The 21,370-nt window shown below is 41.8% G+C and overlaps 1 protein-coding gene across 1 annotated transcript in view; it reads right to left on the reverse strand.

Moving 5' to 3' along the window:
- Positions 1 to 1,044: 1,044 nt before the first annotated feature.
- Positions 1,045 to 21,370, reverse strand: part of LOC124709001 (luciferin sulfotransferase-like) — a 126,238-nt gene continuing 105,912 nt past the window's right edge. The window contains exon 7 of the mRNA XM_047240635.1: positions 1,045 to 1,342. Within this exon, the coding sequence (XP_047096591.1) occupies positions 1,045 to 1,342 (298 nt within the window). The remainder of the gene's footprint in view (positions 1,343 to 21,370) is intronic.

Here is a 21,370-nt window from a genome sequence, read left to right on the forward strand (position 1 = left end):
TCACAGCTTTACTTCTGCCAGTACCTCGTCTGGGAGGACTGGACGTGAGTCGTGGTTCAAATGGTTCAAATGGCTCTGAGCACTATGGGACTCAACTGCTGAGGTCATTAGTCCCCTAGAACTTAGAACTAGTTAAACCTAACTAACCTAAGGACATCACACACATCAATGCCCGAGGCAGGATTCGAACCTGCGACCGTAGCGGTCTCGCGGTTCCAGACTGCAGCGCCAGAACCGCGCGGCCACGTCGGCCGGTACGTGAGTCGTGCTTGGGTAGCTCAGCTGGTAGAGCACTTGCCCGCGAAACGCAAAGGTCTCGATTTCGAGTCTCGGTCCGGTACACTGTTTTAATCTGGCAGCAAGTTTCATATCAGCGCACACTCCGCTGCGGAGTGAAAATCTCATTCTGCAAGCACACTTGATATTTGTCGATACAGTGCCATCTGCCACGAATCGGAATAATGGTTTGAGTAAACCGTATTTTCTTGGGGTAGAACATCAATATGTAATAAAAATGGGGAGGGGGATCGGTTCCCTTTTGAAAATACGAAGTTGGTCCCACTCATGCAGGAGGTGGCAGTTGTCCCCTTTACTAATATTCACTTTTACCGAGATCGTCTTTTTCCTTCGATGCATCATATTCGAGGTATTTAGTTGTTTCAAGTTAAAACAAACTACCTACATATTACATGACACGTATATGTTCCTCCAGCAGCGTCAGCAGATGTTACTTCTCAGAGTCGTACGTCCTGTCGCACCCTAGGCTATTATTGGGTTTATCTGTGCGGCTGGTCTCGGCGGAGGTTCGAGTCCTCCCTCGGGCATGGGTGTGTGTGTTTGTCCCTAGGATAATTTAGGGCCGCGCGGGATTAGCCGAACGGTCTGAGGCGCTGCAGTCAAGCACTGTGCGGTTGGTCCCGGCGGAGGTTCGAGTCCTCCCTCGGACATGGGTGTGTGTGTGTGTGTTTGTCCTTAGGATAATTTAGGTTATGTAGTGTGTAATCTTAGGGACTGATGACCTTAGCAGTTAAGTCCCATAAGATTTCACACACATTTGAACATTGGGTTTATAACAACGAGCGGCCACTTCTTCCTCGGACGGTTGCGGTGTCCGCCTTGACTGTCCCGCAGATCAGTGGGCGCGGCTGACTTGGGGAAGTCGGTTCCGCCGACCTCTGCGCCGGCGCGGCACACAATTGGGTCGAGCGCGGCGTCAGGTGGCGGCGATTGGCAGCCATTGCCGAGGCAGCCGAAAATGTGGGCATTTGCATGTGCGGCGCATCGGTTGGCGGCCCTGCGCGCCATCGGCAGCGGCGCCTGTTTGGCTTTACGGGCTCGCCCACTGTTGCCAACTGAACATTTTTATTACGTGCAGCGAACACGGAGCGCCGACGATATTACCTCGCCGGGGCTCGGGCCTTATAAATAAAAGTTTGCCCGCACGCACGCTGCCACGGAGGTAACTTTGCACGCTGGAGTTTTCAGCCCGAACAGCACCGCCAACTGCTGTTGCTGACAGCAGCTCCCCCCGCGGGGAAGCACCAACTATATTCGAATAGTTGCTATCTTGCAAATGCATGACGTCTCAGGTTTCCTCTTTCATCGCTGTCGTTCATGCGGCTTCCTTATTCCGCGCACAAATACCTGTAGGCGGCTAGCGCCAGTGAGAGCAGAGAGAAAACTGGGCGTTCATTCTCTCCTGTCGGAAAATAATTCAGTACTTTTACAAGAGAAGGGAATCTTCTTCGCTTTTCTTGTAATCCCCCCTGTAGAGAAGTCACAACATTGCATTACTATGACCGTTTTCTTGTCTTTCGCAAATCTCAAGCTAGAGAGATTCAATGATATTAACTCTGCTGCAGTGTAAATGTATTTTTTCTTACTTCACTTACAACAGAAGCCAGTGGCCAGATCGACTCTCTCTTAGAAACTGTATATCTAATCCATTTTCTATAATATTCCCTTATCCTCTTTCAGCCAATAATTGCGTAATGCTCAACTGGACATTATTAACTACTACAAATCCTTTTCTCCCATGAAGTCCTACAAACTATGAATGGAGGGCAACATGCATATTCCAAATCCCCAGGTGCTTGGAAAGTAATTAACACTCCAGACTGTTGACGAAGGTCTGAACATAAGACTTAAGTTTCCCAGATATGAAGTGGTTCGAAGACTTTTTTATATAATACACCCCAACACATGGTTCTCGACGACGTGTATTCATTAGACACAAGGTTATCGTCATCAGGAGTGCCGCAGGGATCAAAATATCTAATTAGTATAATGAATGGCAGCTTGCTCTAAATGTAGAGAAACATAAGTTAAAGTGAATGATTAGGAAAAATAATTCTCTGACGATCGCATATAGCATTAGCAGTCGTTTTTCTCTAGCTCTATGGAAACGTCTAGCTTACGGAGTGTGAATGTACATGTAGATGTACTTCTTTCAGGCGCTATTACCTTAATTGGGAATCCCTGGAGGGTAGACGATGCTCCTTCTGCAAGGCCCTGTTGCACAGATTTAGGGAACCGGTATTTGAGGCCCATTGCAGAACGATTCTACTGCTGTCAACGTACGTTTCGTGTAAGGGCCGTGAAGATAAATTAGGGCTCGTACGGAAGCTTTTACACGGCCGTTTTTTTTTCTCGCACTATGGAAATGACTAGTATTAGTACAAGGTAACCTCCGCCAAGCGCCATACTGTGGCTTTCGGTGTATGGATGTACAAATAGACGTACTTCTTCCAGGTCGTATTTCCTTGATTTCCTTACAAATATAATATCTTTAGTTTTAATCTGCAGTTCATAATCAATGAACAATAGCCAAAGACCACGTCTGCTCCTGTAAATATTTTCTCACTCTCTGTCTAAGTGAAATTTTCCTCTGTCTCGAGGTCACTTCTGCATTCTTTGATGATTTTGAACCTAGTGCTGGAGTCGATAAAATTATGCTCTATGCAAAATTCTATCAGGCGCTTTCCTCCTGTATTCCTTTAAACCCCCCCCCCCCCATCCCCCTCCTCAGTCTATGGCCGTCTATTATTTTTCCTTCTCTTCCTTTTCCCACTATCTGTTCCCTGTCGCCTATCACAATTTTATTTTCATTGCCCTTGACGAACAAAACGCTTTCTTTTTTCTAACAACACATTTTTACCGTATCTTCGTCATTTGCGGAACTAGTAAGTAATAAATATAGAATTGTACTACTGTGGTGTATCTTAGCTTTATACAAGGCGAGTCTGAAAAGTTCAGTGAACGGTCTCAGAAAATAAATAAGAGTTACGAACACCATACCTTTACTGGCTTTCAAAGTAATAACCATTCTGACATCGGTTGTAAGACGTGTGGAAATTTTTAGGAAACGCTTCTAGTGGTCATGCGTTGTTAGGCATCAGCATCACTACCATTGCTACTACCAGTACGATTCGGTGACAAAGCGACTTTCAGTGGCATGGTGTTCATCACCTTCCCCGTCTACCACAAAACGTAGACACACAAAATCCAAGATTAAGACGATGTTGATCGCCTTTCTTGGCAACAAGGGCTTGTCCCATCATGAATTTCTACCCGACGGAGAGGGGAAGCCGATGAACACCCATGCGCTGACCGTCGCTTAGCTTCCGGATAGTTTTGGTTGCACCAGGTATAATGTCAAGTAATGGTGCGGATGTCCAACAACATGACCACCGTGGCCATGGTATTTAGAGCGATTCCGAGAGAAGAATTTTTCTGACAGTTTCCAACAGCTTTACAACCGATGTCAGTTGCGTGTTGTAGCTAACGGTGAATTTTTGGTGGCCAGTAAAGAAATTTTATTTGTAACTCATTTTTCCTTTCTTTTCCGAGACCTTTTTTGGGAATTTGTGGTAAGGTCTTATGGGTCATCGGTCCTAAGGCTACACACTATTTAATCTAACTTAAACTAACTTACGCTAAGGATGACACACACACCCATCCCCGAGGGAGGACTCGAACCTCCGACTGGGGGAACAGTGCGGATCGTGACAAGATGCCTCACAACGTGCAGGTACTCCGGCGATCCGAGATCTCTCATCGTCTTTTCAGAAACACTTTGTAAATAATTTGGCTACAATAACGCGATCACCTTGCAGTTCGTAGTAGTTTTCTCACCTTCCTACTTTCGTATTCATCATTAGACCTATTCCTGCATTACCCGTATCCTATTTTGTTTTTATAGACCTGTGGACACTTGGCCAGAGGTCCTGTTACTGCTGACTTTGCACTAAACCAATTTATACTGTATGTAACTTCAGTTTATATGTTTAAAATCTCTAACCTATTTATCCAATTACTGGATGCAAAATTTCAAACTCATATCCTTAGGAATACAGTTTTGTTATTCCTGATGAGACTTCATCTTGAATAATTCCTACCCAGATAACCATCTGCCTTAAAATGGCGCTTCCGGGACGGGAAGTTGCGTTGGCAGCAGATATAAAATCCCCGGCAGATTAACGACGAGAGTCAGTGTGCCACCCAGCCTGGACGAGCTTTTTGGGCGGTTTCCCACATCCCACAAGGTGAATATTGGGCTGGTACCCAAGTTCCACCTCAGCTACATCATTTGTACACTTTTAGTCAACTTTCGGCCACTTTCACATGACTAACAAACACTAGGCACTATCAGTTGGGTTACACATATTCCGTCCTTTTGGGTAACGGGTTGGCCACAGAAAGAGCATCTGGGCACCCCTTAAACTAAAAATGACAAATTTGTAAATAATGATGCTGACCCTGCACCGATGAAGTGCAAAGGCAGAAGAAAAAGAAGAAAATCCTCTTTAATAGGTCGCGTCATTTACCCAAATGGTTTGCCTTTTTACGTCAGTAATATTTTATCCAAGAGGATATTATAATCATTAAGCTATAAACTAGTCCCTAAGTTTACACATTACTTAACCTAAATTATCCTAAGGACGAACACAGACACAGCCGCACAGTCTATGACTGCAGCGCCTAAGACCGCTCGGCTAACCCCGCGCGGCTAGAGCTGATTCGAATGGCTCTAAGCACTATGGGACTTAAGATCTGAGGTCATCAGTACCCTAGACTTAGAACTACTTAAACCTAAGAACATCACACTCATCCATGCCCGAGACAGGACTCGAACCTGCGACCGTAGCAGCCGCGTGGTTCCGGACTGAAGCGCCTAGAATCACTCGACCAAACTAGTGCTGCATGTTGGTTAATGGTATTCGTATAAGACTAGATCAGTCATATTACTATCACTGCACTTACTACAAAGGCAGGAACCGTACATGGCTTTCCGTATTCCTGATACCCCTCCAACGTGATTGCACTCAGGGCACGGCACCCGGTATCGTTGAGACACACAAGCCATCCACGTAGGATGTGAGGCAATGCTTACCCTGCGACTTATCTTAGCAAACAGATGTTTTACGACAGTAGCACTCTATGCTATCAAGGGGCAAGACCTAAGGTCAAGGTCTCGGGTCAAGTACTGAGGCAGTTGTCCCTGGTCAAAATCTTCCTTTATCTAAGTCCGAGTCCACTGCGCTCTGCAGCTTGTGTTGACTGTGTGTCAATAGACCGTTCTGTTCAAGCTAATTCATAATGCTCGAGCACAATATACGTTCCAAAATCCTGCTGCACATTGACGTTAATGATATGGACCTGTAATTTAGTGGATTATTCCTATTGCCTTTGTTGAATATTTGTGTGACCTGAGCACCTTCAGGTATAGGTCTTTCGTCGAGCGAACGGTTGTGTGTGATTGTTAAGTATTGAGCTATTGCATCAGTTACTCTGAAAGGAACCTAAACGCTATACAGTCTGGACCGGAAGATATGCTTATATTAAGTGATTTAATTTGCTTCACTACTCCGAGGATGTTTGCTTGTAAGTTACTAATGTTGGCACCTGTTCTTGATTAGAACTTTGGAATATTTACTTCATCTTCTTTGGTGAAGGAATTTCGGAAGGCTGTGTTTAGTTTAGAGAGAACGTAATCCAGTAACTGGTATTTATAGAGGAAAGGGGGAGGGGGGTCAAAGGGATCATAGTGGGCAAAGACCCCAGTTATTCTACCTCTCTGTGACGATTTTGAATTAATTACAAGTAGGGTAAAGGCAGCACCAAACCGCTTCACTCCAACCGTGGGATAATCACGCAAGATGCCTGCTTTCACACTGACATATGCAAATTTGCTTACAGTGTGTTAACCAAAATACCGGCATGTAAAAAGGGTATCACCTTCGTTAAGTGGAGATCCCATCAGAGCACTGGTAACAGTCAGTGTGTGAGGTTTCTTAAGAATTGGTAAGCATAATGCTGAATTTAAGATAACTAAAATCGACACACTCATATATGATGCATGAACTAACATTGCAAAAGGCAATACGTCAACCACAACCTAGTGTTGAATGTACCGTATATAAGGGCCAAGTATCTGGGAAGTGTTTATGGAAGCAGGTGTTATTGCAAACGTCTACCTGGGAAAACGCATGTCTACCAAACATCACAAAGTAACCGAGCATCTGCGAAGTGTTTATGGAAGCACGTGTTATTGCAAATGTCTACCTGGAAAAATCGCATGTCTACCCAACATCGCAACGTAACTTAACAGTGCTTCCATAAACACTTCGCAGACACTCGGTTTGGGTTGCGGAACGGAAATAATGTTGGATACAAAAGAATCTGGTCTACACCTCACAGGATAACGAATAAGAACATAAATATTCCTGTACAAAATCGTTTATGGATCCGTAAGCAAGTCCATAACAGAAGTGCTCCGGTTGAAAAGGGTGAGACGAGGATGCAGTCCTATCCCCATTACCACTGAGCCAGTTTTTTCACATAATCGAACAGTCTGGAATGGATTTCAACACTTTTCTCTGACACTTATTTTGGAGTCTGTGTTATCCACTTTCATGTAGTCTACATGGAAGTCTACCACTTTAGCAGACGAACGATCATCAAATGCAGTTATTCAGGAGGTTTTAAATCATGCACGTACTCTTCCTGTGTGGCGCTATGAAAATGGGATCTATGGAAGGGAAAGAACTGAATTCTAATAAGTTTTCTGAACAAACCCAGTTCTGGCCATGGAAATTTCTTAGGTTAGCTAGCTGTTTTGTTAAAATTACTAATTTAAACTTGGCCTTGATGCTATTGAATGAAAAAGAGTTTTTCTGAAATTAGTGAATTTACAGTTCGATCTACTTTACATTTAACCCTTACAAACACAGTAATTACGTAGTAAGAATGGCAGACAAACAAAATGATTTTAACGTTAATTGTACACTGTCGAAATTCCAAAATACTGATGTAAAATCTACACAAAATTCACTCTTACAATTTGTAAATGCACAGAGAAGCCGGTGGCGTAATAGCCCAGTCAATGATGACCAAAAAAACCGAATGTGGGGAACGATTCACGCAGTCGCAAATTTTGTACAGTGGTAGGAGGGCCATGAACAACGTACATAAAATCCTGAGCAATGGGTGGTGAATGCGGAGGTGGTGATGCTTTTCTTGAAAATGTAGAAAACTGCGCTCTCTGGCAAAAATGTGCCACAGTACAAAATGACACCGCATTAAATAGCCTACGAAAAGCATTGTACTTATTTTTTTCTCTAGTGCTAATACTTTAAGCGAAGAGAGCGAGAGGATATTGAAAACCTCACGCGACACAGGAACACACACACATACACACGCACACACACGCACACACACACACACACACACACACACACACACACACACACACACACATGTGCCACCTGTGAAGACACAATGTGACAGTATAGGTATACTATAGACGCCCAGGTCTACTTTAAATGAAATACAGCTGGTATTAATCCCAGACCATTGTCAGTTGATTGAATGTCATTAGAGGACGGGAAGTCATGAGGGGGTATTTGATTGGATGTTGTTTCCTCTCTGCACACCCATTACCCAACCATGCCTCCATAGTCTGAAGCATAACAGAAATATTTACTATCAACATCAGTAACTGTATACTAACGAGGCAGAACATCAACGAATGATGATAACGATGGAACATGCCAAGCATAATGCAACGCTGTAGCTGTTTATTGTTCACCTTCCTGGAACGAAGAGTTTCGATCTGTATCCTATGAAGGTGTTCGCTCTGCTCTGGATCAGGGCATCTTCAGGGCATCTCCAGAACACTGTGGAGACATGGTTGACAGGAATATAAACTCTTAATTTTCTTGATCCTACCAGCCTCTCTGAGTTTTGTGGTGTTAATTGGAAATGAGGATCAACATGATGACGCTAAAATGAATTTTGTAACTTGTGTATTCCATGCTGTGTCGAGTGGACCACAGCCCCGAACTGAAAATGGTGTTATACACTGCCCTAAAAGAAGTGCAACACACTCTAGAATTGTGTTCAGAGGCACCAAGGTAATACATGTCTACTGCAGGGGTGTATTGTTTGTAATCCACTTGTCACGCTCATCGGCGATCAAAAGGCGCTAAAGAGGCATGTCTGTGCAACCTCTGTTTGACTCTGTAGACAGTAAATGTGGTAAGTTTAGAGATAAACAGTGTTTGCAACATGCACTCTAGGGTACAGCTATGCACCACCGACGAGTACGTACTCCGTTGACCAACTTCAGTCATTTGAACAATGTCACACTGTGCACTTGCGGGAAGCTTGATGGTCATATCGAATGATTGTTGCACATTTCAGCACAAGGTATCGGTGGTGTGTCGCTACTTTCAACAGTGGCCTGTGGAATATTCCCACATTTGTAGACGGGGTCTTGCACGTCCACTTAGTACAGATGAAAGTCGTGTTCGATGTATTGTGCGAGACATGGTGGCTGCCCAGTTATCGTCTGGGGATGAAACCTGGGCACATGTTGCACCTGTTGTGCAGCAGGATTAAGATCACGTGTATCTCTTCCAGTCTACCACTGACCGCTGAGTTTAGCTACCCACATGTCGTGAAAGAGTTGACTGAAGAGTGGAATGATGCTGTGTTGTCTTCAGTGATGAGAACAGATTTCACCTGTAAGTGAGCGATGGGCATAAAAGTACATGGCATAGCCCTGATGATGTTCCTATTCCAGCTATATACGCTCACGACATACAGGTTCCATCCCATGCTTCGTGGTATGTGTGACCATGTCACACTCACATTTGGTGTTCTTGCAGGCAAAGTAACTGGTGACTGGTATATTGCACAGGCTGTTGTCCTTGTGCTACTACCATTTCTTCGACAGTAAGCTGATGTATTTTCTAGCAAGACAGTGCACGTCCACATAAGGCTGCTGGGCGCAACGTGCTCTTCGCCGTGTATAATTACTCTAGCCAGCAAGATCATCAAAGCTTTCCTCAGTTTGAAAACGTATCGCACATGATGAGGCGGGAACTTACTCATTCTCCAGGGCCTGCAAGAGCAACAGCAGAATTGCAAGAAAAGGAGCAAAATGCAAGATGACAATCGGCACTTTTATTAACGTTTGCATGTGAGAACACACGCCTTCGTTGCCGCCAGAGGGACATACACTAGGTATCGTAGCGATTGTTTGGGTATCTTTTGCTGTGAGATGTCTTTCACTTGGTCTGAATTTATTATCATGTACTCCTACGGTGATGAACCACCTTTCACCCCAATTGTCAATATACGACGTTGTCCTTAAATATCGTGCATTTTTTTCCCGGAAATGCAGAACGGGCATCTCTAATTCACATTCTCGTAAGTGAAAAATACCTACTGCCACAATCCCCAAAGTTATATGGCTTGGTTCAACTGAAGATTGAATAGGTTGGGAAGAAGGAACGAACGAAAGAAGGAAGATCGAGATTTAACAAATCGTGAGGTCATTAGAGGCAGAACTCAGGCTCCTATTAGGGTCGTAAGGAAACTTTCATGACATTTCACTCCAACGATTTCAGAAACCACGCTCAACATATTTCTGAGTTGTCAGATGGCAATTTTAGCTCCACTGCCCTGAATTAATCCAAACAATTTGTAATTCTACAATAGCCACACAGGTGTTCAGATGCCTGTTTTTTTCGCGAAAGATACAAATTCGGAAGGAAAATTAATGATGTCATCAGTCTTTTGACCGGATTGATTCGACCTGCCATGAATCCCACTCCTCCGCCTACCTATTGATTCTTGCGTCCTCCGTCCTCAATTATTTGCTGGATATATTCCAGTTTCTGTCTCTTCCTAAAATATGTATTCTTTACAGTTCCCTGCCTTTACATGTGTCCTTTCATCTTGTGCCCTCTTCTTTTCCGTGTTTTGCTTCACCGATTCTGCAAAGAACCCCGTCGTCCCTGTTTTCATCAATCCGACTGATTTTCAACATTCTCTGTAGCACCACAACCCAAACGCTTCGATTCTCTTCAGCTCCTGTTTCCTCACTGTGCTTGATTTACTACCATACAATGCTGTGCTCCAAATGTATATCCACAGGAATTTTTTGCTTCAATTAAGGCCAGTGTTTGATACTAGTATACTTCTCTTGCCCACAAACGCCCTCTTTGTCTGCTGTAGTTTGTTTTTTTATGTCCTCCTTCCTCCACCCGTCATGGGTTATTATACTTCCAATTCATTAACTATATCTACTATGTGACCACCAAATTTGATGTTTAGCTCCTCGTTGTTTTCATTTCTGATTCTTCTCGTCATCTTTGTCTTTTTCCGGTTTACTATCAATCAAGACAGTAATGTCATCAGCGAATCATACCATCCTGAATTTGAGCCGCACTCTTTAACATTCATCTTATTTCCCGCATTGCTTCTTCGATGCGGAATAACAGCAGGAAATAATAGCAGGAACAAATGAAGAAATCGGAAAGAAAGCTACGGAAGTGTTACAACTCAGCAATCTTTAAATTCAAACCACGATTACGAACTAGTCACTGACGACGAACTTTCCCTCTCTCTGGTGTGTATGCTACATTGGATGATCATAAATCCGATTGTATTATCGTCATTGTCCTCATCTAGATGGTAACTTGAATGTACGTGCTGAACGCACTCATGTCGAATACTTCCATGCGTTTTACCTGTCGTGATTGTAGAATGGACTGAAAATATGATGATTATTCAGTAAACTATTGAACCATTCACTGTGTCTTCCCACAAAGAAAGTTTCACTTGCCACGGTACCGACGGATAGTAAAGTATTAAAAAATTAAATCTTAATATTAAATTTTTTTATTTACGTTTTTTGTAAGTTGAGAGTTATTTTCCACAGCTGTACCTCATTGGATATGGTGGAAAGAAAATTACTTATGAATGGAAGCACAAAAATTTACGTTGTCTATAGGAAGCAAGGGAATGACGTAAAATGAGATGTATCTGGTGACACGCAGTTCGTCAATGTGGGCGCTGAAATGGCTCACAGTAACGTCCCACAGTTGCAGAACGCATCAGCGATTGAAGTTCAACGTGAAATTAAAGCCGTTTGTGGTCTGATGTATAGCAACGATTTCTATCACACGATGACGTGAAGCATGAGCTTCCGAAATAGAAATGGGTGTCTGCACGATATTCCCAGTGCTATCTGCGTCATTGTGAGCCTCGCATTCTTGACACAGAAAGTGTAGAATCAACTGACTATGACTAACAAACACCTCGTACGTTCTCTCGTCGCGCTATTACCGGAGTAAAACTAAAGCTACCAAATTTTATTTTGGATTTATATTTTTATGACTACAAATGTGGATGCTTGGCGAGGGACTTAACAAGGCAAAATTTTTGCTGCAAGCCATTGACAGTATAAATAAACGACTGTCATTACGAATGATATGTAATTATTAGTAGTTTTCCAAGTGACACAATAAACTAAAAAATGCTGGTCACTATTAGTTATCGGTGTAGAAAGCTAGAGAATCATGAATAAATATACTGAAAAGCAGTGGCTAAAATTACGTAGGCGTATTAATGTCTCAGAATTTCATATGTGAAAATTCTTATGATTTTAAGGTGAAACAGACGTTATTAACATCCTAAATCTTCATGTTTCATGGATACATATTTGCGGCCCCCTGTCTCTCCGAATTGTAACGTGTAACTTGGTGCATGGTACGTAACTACGTCGGTGCGTAAGAAACAACGTGCTGTAATAGCGTTTCGGGTTTGAAGAGTTCATCCACATAAGGTTCAGTAGGACAACCAATGCCAGACCACACACGAACTCTGCGACATATGCAAAAATACGATGATTTGGGTTCACTACCGTCATCGGTCATCCTTCCTACAAGCCTGATTAGGTCGCATCCGATTTTCATCTGTTTCTAAAACGTGAAGGGCGCCTTTGAGGACGTCACTTTGATAGTGATGAAGAGGTGCGAGCAGAGCTGAGGTTGTGGCTCCGGCAACAAAGTCAAACATTCTACAATCACGGTATCAACAAACTGGTCTCTCATTCGAAGAAATGTGTTCGTCGTCAGGGTGATCATGTTGGGAAATAAATATGCAGACATGAAGAATACATATACAAAATATTAATAACGTTTGTGTTATTTAAAAAGTTTTGAGGGATAACCGTCTGAAGAATCAGCTTCAAACAACTGAATATACAAGGAAAAAATTTCTTGTGTTCTTTGTCATTTACTTCCACCAGACAGAGCTGAACAGCTACATGTGCTAAGAAATAATAACTGGGTTAACAGTCACTTTCTCATCTATTGAAATTAATTTCGCAATACCGCTTCTACAAAAATCCCAGGGAATGAACAAGTCCATAGATGTATTCAATGAAAATAGTAATCTCTCATTTCCTCTGTAAGTCTACGTTAGTTTTGGAGGTTAAAAGGTAGTTAGCTAGATAATTAGTTAGTTGTTCCGTAGACTATATTCATGATAAACGTTGATGTGGAACCTGTCAAGAGGAGAAACATGGAACTCTCTCTCTCTCTCTCTCTCTCTCTCTCTCCCCCTCTATCTCTCTCTCTCACACACACACACACACACACAGACGCTCACATACACACACACACACACACACACACACACACACACACACACACACATACACGCACATGCACACACATATTTGTATGTACAGGTCATTTTCTACAAATATGACAATTATTGTGTTCTAGAATTTATCTTTGGAATGGAAGGAGTTGTTGAGGGGAAATATCTCTAATGTACATTTGAAAACATTTCTGCTACTTGTGAGACATTTTATTTCAAGGGTAAACTGACAAAAAAATTTATAGGTACGCATTTCACCCCTTCCTGTGCCAAAATAAGATTCATTAAAGGATAATGCAGTAATTTTATCTTGTACTGTTGTACTTGTTAAAATTTTGTTTCTGTCAGTCACAGACAGAGGTCTATCGTCTTGCTTTAACACTCTAAGTTTTCTGCTAGTTTATTGAAAAATGTAATATTTTTGAGAGTACAAAACTGAATAAAGTATGCTTTCTCAAAGTTTAAAGGTAACCGATTTGCGCAAAACCTAACAGTAATTTTCACATAAACAACGTTTACTATTTTCTCTGTTCATGCTTTATCTCTTAGCTTTACACCTGTACTTATATCATCTGTAAACAGGACCAGTTCTGACTCCTGATTCCAATAAAACGGCTGATCATTAACGTAAAGGAGAAACATTGATCGAACACTGTGGGACTCCGATTAAAATTACATAACAATTATGCAGATAATACGAAAATATGCTGCACCCAATACGATGTTCCAGGCAATATATTTGGCAAACAAGATTGTCTAATTAAATAGTAACTGCATTGAACAACAAGAGATTATGACTATGTGCAACTGATAATACGGCCATCTAATACCACTGAGGATATTGACGAGCATGGATTCTATTGAAGTTCCTAAAGTTTTCATGTGTTCCCGGCTTTCTATCCTTGGTGATGATGACATTTTATGCACAATATTCGGTCCACTGCCCGTGTTTTCTTCCTCAAGAACACGGCTGTGAACTCTATACCAGCTTCCCAAACAGACTTAGCAGTCGAAATATTGTGTGCAAAGTTGTAACTTCATCTCGCGTGGAAACACAGAAATATTTATAAACTCACCACAAAAAATTTGCACCCCACTGTGCATGTTCAGATTATTATTAAGCCTTTACAGATAACACAGCGATCGAGTCATGTGCTCAACCACATACGCGCTGCCCCTACGTGAGCATAAGCACTGACGATCAGTGACACATTTATGTTCCAAGCCGACATTGTACGGAAACATGCGTAAATGTAAGGATGTTACAAGAGTGGCAAAAAGATGCAATCGTGTTTGTTGTGCCCATGGCCAGAGGTTGTGTGAAGTTGCTGGCTTTGTTCGCGTTTTGTAGCGGACGGTTCAACGTGTCTACAGTGCATGGCCGCGAAATAACGACATCAGAATTGAGGTAATAGATCGTAGCTGAAAGGGGCGGGAGACACGTTATGATATTCCTGGCTGTGGCTGCCAGTATTTTATTTTGCTAGAAGCTCGCCTTGAGGCAGCTTGATACACGTGGAGCGAAGTACAGGCGACAGATGATACTGTATTTACCAGTCCCGTTGGAGAGACTGCCAATTATATAGAACTTGCTTTTGAATGGTCGGCGCGTTCTGGTGCTAGGCGCCAAAACACCTTACTTCTCTCATTAATTGTTTGTATACTTTTCACTGTATTGAACCCAGCTTTTAGTATGACAATCTCTCATGGTTGACCCTGCGATTCTATTGCTTTTGTTTATTAAATTTCGCTTGTTTTGAGAAACATAAGAGTAGCGATATTGCAACCGAAGTGCTTCGGACACCTTCGGGTCGTTTTGGAGCGCCTGGGACATGATCTTCGGCTGCGTCCTGGCGAGTCGGACACGTATCCCAGTATCGTGCGTTGCTCCGTTGGGAATATGCAATAGTCACTCCGTTTCGGATGTTCTCAGAGCTGAACATGTAAGACTCTACATCGGGCGTAACTTAGTTGTGAATATGTAATACTCATTCTAGTGAGTACCGCAGAGCCGGACATACGTATCGTATTTCTGACGTTGGAAGGAAAAGTTACCATGCAGATAAGAAAGCTAAGTAGAGTGTAGTAAAAGACTGTGTAAATGTGTGAATATTTCAATAATAACCAAACAGGATACATTAATGAGAAGTGTCGCCTACCATCATTGACAGTACTACAGATCTTGCCCTCTCTAGATACAGAGACTAACCTGGGCAAGTGGCTCCCCTCTAAAAGCACAATCACAGGTTCGAACTGACAGCGTAGCAGCCTCCGCCGAAGAAGATTCTACTCCCGACGAGCTATCTTCTGCGCTAGGAACACAACTTTAGAAGACGGCAGGTTCAAGGAAATAACGGTCAGAGGCTCTTATTCAACCTCTCCAGAACTCTCCAGCCTCCAGATCTGACTTCCATAGGACACATAATTTATAATAATTTCCTAATCCTACAGTAATTGCTGTAGGCAGTGAATGAAGATCCATCCGACCCTGTCAGCAAGAAAACATTGCACGCGCACTGCATGCAATGAGCATTTGCTCAAACAGCATATGGAGACGACAACAACAAAGTTCATTGGGTTGCAAGAATATACGACTGCTTTTCTGAACACTCCTCAACCCCATTAAACCTCGATTGGCCAACAAAGTCACCTTACTTGAACCCTGTAGAAAATTTGTGAGGCATGTTGGAACAACGGGTAAAACACCGACTTCAGCCCCGGCAATTTGGTAGAACTGTGCATCAACTCCTCAGCAAGTGCCTAAACCAGGATCCGGCGGACCTGCTCCAACTTTAGGACTCAGTTCCTAACCGAATCCATGCGGTTATCAAGTCTAGGGGTGGAATTACACAGTATTAAATTACACTTATAATGATTTTTCTAGGGATCGCTAATTTTTGTAGGGTGAATTTATTATTAAATGACAACCCAGGAAACGGGTGCATGGCAGCGTATTCTAGTCCATTTGCAGGTTGCTTTTAGAGACAACAAAAATTTTATTTTCAATATTTCAACTAATTATTGACCAGATTTAAAAATTTAAAATTCTATCATAATCTACTCATTACGAGGTTTAATCTTATGTTAAAAGGCAAGTACTACAATTATAAACTGTATGTTTGTCTCAGGGCAACGTAGCTGACGGCGTACCAATGTCCAGACATTATTCATCCAGTACATGAAAATAGCGCATAGAGACTTCCAACAAACCTTACAAATAATTTCGACACTTTACCTCGCTGAAATCCCCCACAAAACGAGGAAACGGAATACGTTTATTGTTAACTGCATTTACATGGCAGCACGAGACACAATGTTTTAATTTATTCCTTCTTTGCTACTAACACTATTCGCAACACAGTTTATAGACAGGATCTACATAAAACGTGAAATGTAACTGCTTAATCATATCATTTCACGACACATAGGTCAGGCGATATGAAGTAATAAACATATAGATGCACGAAACACTAGAGTTTGCCTATAAAACGTCGACATCAAGCATGATACATTAATTTATTACTGCTTTACTCCCAGTTCTGTTGGAAACAGACTTTGCGTAAATTACATATATCGCTGAATACGTCTGCAAAATTATGTCATTGAATGACACAAAGTTCCAGGGATATGACGTCATAAACATTGAGGTGCATGATAAACCAGCTTTACAATGTTTCATAATAACATCACTTAGTGACTTCTAACAATCTTTGAGTATAATTTCAAACCGTTACTGCAATTCTTCTCGTTTACAGCGTTAAAGTAAATAGTTAACACATTAACTCATTTGTAATCAGATGTTTGGAACTGTTTGATACGTGGGAGCTCGGTTCTTTAAGGAATCGTGGGTTTACTGCTGTTGTCTATAGTCTCTGAATTTGTGTAAGGTCGAAGCAAACATTACTTTTCTGCTGCAGTTTCATTCTCAGTTAAACGAGCTGCTTCTTCCCGTGAAAAGAACTCACACAGGTTAAGCAGAATATGATGCAGTAAGGTGAGCAGAGGTAAGATAGGAGATAATTATTTCATGTTTGATTTGTTATCCGTAATAAGTGCATTAACTTACTGTGAAAGCTCTTACTGAAGTGGGTACACTCATTCCACAAGATTGTGACTAGTGTGCGTTTCATTCTCAGTACTTCATTCTACATTGTTCGATGATTGTACAAGGAATATAGTCACTAAACTAGCCTGCTTCTGTTGCTTTCCTAGAACATGCTAATAGTGTTAGAAAATCATTTACTTTTATTCAAACTGACGTACACTTGACAGAAAAAGAAGTGGGTCACTGCCGAATACAACCAACATAACGTAGCTGTGTTGCAGGTCCTCTAAACACCAAACCCCTTGGGGTACAGTCGTTTGACTACACACACACACTGGGTACTGCAAGAGACTACTAGAGACCAAAGGTCTTTATGGCAGTCAATCTAAGCGTCAACTAATATCGTCATACAAAACATATTAGAAAACACTTTCTTAGTGATGAGACACCCCATAACACTCATAAACTAGCTTTAATTAAAACAAGTGACATTCCAAAAGTTCTGAGAAAACTGATTACTAAACATATATCGTACAGTAATCCTTAGTCAGAATTAAATACTTGAGATAATATATGGAGTTACAAAGCTGTACGGCAATTGGAAAAAAGTTTTTCGCTCTCGAAAAGGTTTTCCATCCACGTGCTGAACGTCGCTCAACAGCGAGTGGCTCTGGAAACTGGATATTGGACGAACCAGTAAAAAACGCGATTAACGGCAACAAGCACTCTACGGTAATCTCAACATTAACAGCGAGTCACCAGTAATATCATTGTTCTCGTAACACATCAACAGCTACGTGTTCACAAATTTGAACTCTAAATGACATCACGAACGTCGTCGTTATGGACCTGGATTCAAACCCAGCACTAAAAAGCCATTGCTAACTAAGCTAAGCTTCGTTAGTGCCTTATGGAGACCCGATCACTAGACATAAAGAGACGTGAAGTATAGACGTTTGCACCAGTACCAATTATCAATTCAGATCCTGAGCTAAACGACGAAAATGTTTGTACTGAACTGGGAATCCTGTCATAACAGTTACCTTCCTGGGAGCTACCCCTAACGACGCTTAATATGGTGTCATTCACAAGGAACAAGGTATGCTCAAGTTTAAAATTGAAATTCCATCATGTAAAGCTTGTGACAGAGATGCGAACCCAGCACCTAATCGGACTGTTAACGAAGTACGTAAAATCATAAGTTAAATATCAAATGTTTTCACCAATAGCGAGACTTTGGAACCTTAAATGACGATATAATCGTTTTTGTCTGACTGGGATTCGAACCCAGCATCTAGCGCCGTCGTTTTCTAGCCAGGAACAGACGATAGATAGCTTTTGTTGGTTCACCAGTAGCGAGATGTGCGCATGTTTAGCTAGACTTCAGGCGACGAAAAGTTCTGTGCTGAATGGAATTCAAACCCCGCACACGTGGTCATGAAGACACTTTAACTATCAATTCTTTTCCAATAATAGCTAAGAGTGGCATGTTTGTACTTTCAATGATGTGATGGAAAATACTCTGCTGGCTAGAAGTTGAATCCACAACATATCGTCGTTGGTGATCACAACGAACACAACGTCAAACCCAAATCCGTTTTCGCCAGTAGGATGGAGAGGAATATTTGAACTTGAAAAGATGTAAGGACACGTTTGATCTTGTAATGTTGTGATAAAAAGCTCGTCATGTGGCTGTGAGTTGAAAAGAACACGTTACGGCTGAAAACGCACGAAGAAACGTTGAAAATGCAATTATTTTTCACTAGTAGTTCGGAGTGCACATGCTAGAGCTTGAAATGAAATAATGAATATTTTGTGCTGATCAGGATTCGAAACCAGATAGGTTCCTTTAGAGGAGGCCTAGAAGAGCTTGCAATCTTGGGGAACAGAGTGAAATCGAATTCGAATCCCAGTCCAGCACCACAATTTTCAACGTCTCAGTTTCAAATAAAGTAAGACCTTTGTGAACTTACATGGCCATTGGTTCATTAAATGAAATACGTTTTCTAGTTTACGACGGCTTGCTGGTGACAGAGTCTCTGCCTTCCGGGGTTTCTCCATCTGTCACACCTCAAACGAATGCCGCTCTGCCCCAGTCGGCAGCGAAGGGATGTTACTTTTACTGCGGATATTGAACTACGGAGCTTATTGGCGTTCTGCACTTGGTGTTACTAGGGGTGCAGGACAGTTACTTGTGTATGTTACAAATCTACGCCTGACGTGAGATGTGAACCTACACGATTTACACATCAATACAAGATTAATCCACCAGACCACAGAACCCCCTGCCAAGCACATAATTATGAATTGCAGAGTATTCATTTAGATGTAGATGCAGACGTCAAGGGACGGGTAACAGGAAGGAGGGCGGGAGCTGGGAATGGATAGAAGTACACAAGTGCAAAATATAAGCGTGAAATGCTTGCAAAGTATTGCTTACTTAGATGTGTGCCACAGTTCGTTTCATCTTAGGACCGAGAGATAAGGAAGGACTGTTTTCAGAACGAAGAATGGTTTATAGAGAAGGGGAGACTAAAGAATACGGTTTCATAGGTGCTGAGAGGAATGATAGAAGGGTAAAGACAGCAGCAATTAAAAGAGAAAATGTAGCGTCAATGGAAACCGCGAGATTTGTTTATAAAGTTTCGGGGGAATGGAGTAGAAGGGCACTTGCGGGGATAGTGTCAGAGAGAGAGAGTGTGTGTGTGTGTGAGAGAGAATAGAGGAGATATTAACAACGAGTGAATATAACATGAAATCCTTTGCGAATTGTGTGGAGGACGGAGGGTGTATTCATGGATGAAGGGGAAGAGAGAGATGTATTTGAAATAACAAAAACTACTGTGACAGAGTCCATCTACGCTGATTAGTTTGTAAGTACCTAGACAGGGTATAAATGAAATCAAAATAGAATATTTAACAAACGGTATATTCAAAAGAAAACCACTTGAATTAAAAAGACAACTCAAAGGAAAACTAACCCAAATTGTATCTTTTCTGTTGCCACACGATCTTCCACTAGCTCCCAATGAGTAAAAATGACGAATAAGAAGACATAACAAAACATTTTAAGGACTCTAATATTTTATCAGAATCCTTCATTATTTTGTACTTCTATCATGCGTCTTGGCATAGAATGTATAAGTCGTCGGACGTAACCATCTGTAACAGCAAGTTTTTGGAAACAACGACATTCCGTTTAAGGAGACGGTGGTTGGCGTATTATAAGGTTTTGTTTATTTTGAACACAATTACTTTTTTTACAACGCAGTCATAACGGATCTCGGTCCTCAACGGTCTCTTCAGATGCTGCTGTTAGCGGCATTTTTTCTTCAAATTTTCATGTGTTGTTTTAAGTGCCTCAACAATTGTGCACGTACACCGCCCTTAGCGAATTGGTGTTATAAGGAAAGTGGAAACCTATTGTTTTGTTTATGGGTGGATACAAATGAAATAACCTCAGTATTCGTTGTTGTTCGTGTATAGGAAACTGACATAGAGAAAATCGGGATGTTGCCTATAATGCACCGCTGCAAATTCCCGATACTGTACCGGTACAATTCAAGAATCTTTTCAGGCGGTATGGAAAGCGGAGCACCGATGAATCGCATTTAGTTGTAACAGCATATCTAAATGGACATAGATTAAATGAATGTGCACGAATATAAAACGTGCCTAAGCCAAAAATTAAGAGGCATACTGAAAATAAAGACAAAATCGCAAACGGCTGTATAAAATTTATTGACCGCAGTGAAGTGTTTTCGGAGAAAGCTTAAAATGAATTAGAACATATTTTCACATTTGAAGAGATGATGTTCAATTTAGGCATGTAGGGCGTAAGAAAACTGGCGTTCGACTTTGCAGGACAATACATCACTTCGGAAGAAGCCGTGGCCGCCAAGATATATTGCCAAATCTGAGGGAACTGATGAAAGTTCCACGCAAAACTTCAACGTCTAGCCAAGGAACCTGTGAGCTGAAGGGAAGCCCACGCAGAAAATGCTAATCGGAGCAAAGAAAATGAAACATAGAACTACAGCTCCACCAGTGAAAAGGAAGTGGTTTGGAGACTGCAATGAACGCACCTCGGATACTCATTCGTAAAACAGTATGGGAGCTGTGCGGGGGAGATAGAATGAAAAAATGAAATGCAAAATTTGGATTCATGTAAAATGTGCAGGGATGGGTAAAGAAGTGGAAAAGTTACATTGCAATGCCCGCAAATAGTTATGTGATACTAAAACGTGACACTTCCCTGAAACTTAAGTAGTACGTATCTTTAAGCTCAGGGACATAGTTTACAAGGGTGGTGCAATTTAGCGCCCACTGTACAAATTAGGAAGCCAGATTCCTAATTTGTACCGTCTG

The sequence above is a fragment of the Schistocerca piceifrons genome, chromosome 7 (genome assembly GCF_021461385.2).
Source record: "Schistocerca piceifrons isolate TAMUIC-IGC-003096 chromosome 7, iqSchPice1.1, whole genome shotgun sequence".
In the NCBI taxonomy this organism is placed as follows: domain Eukaryota; kingdom Metazoa; phylum Arthropoda; class Insecta; order Orthoptera; family Acrididae; genus Schistocerca; species Schistocerca piceifrons.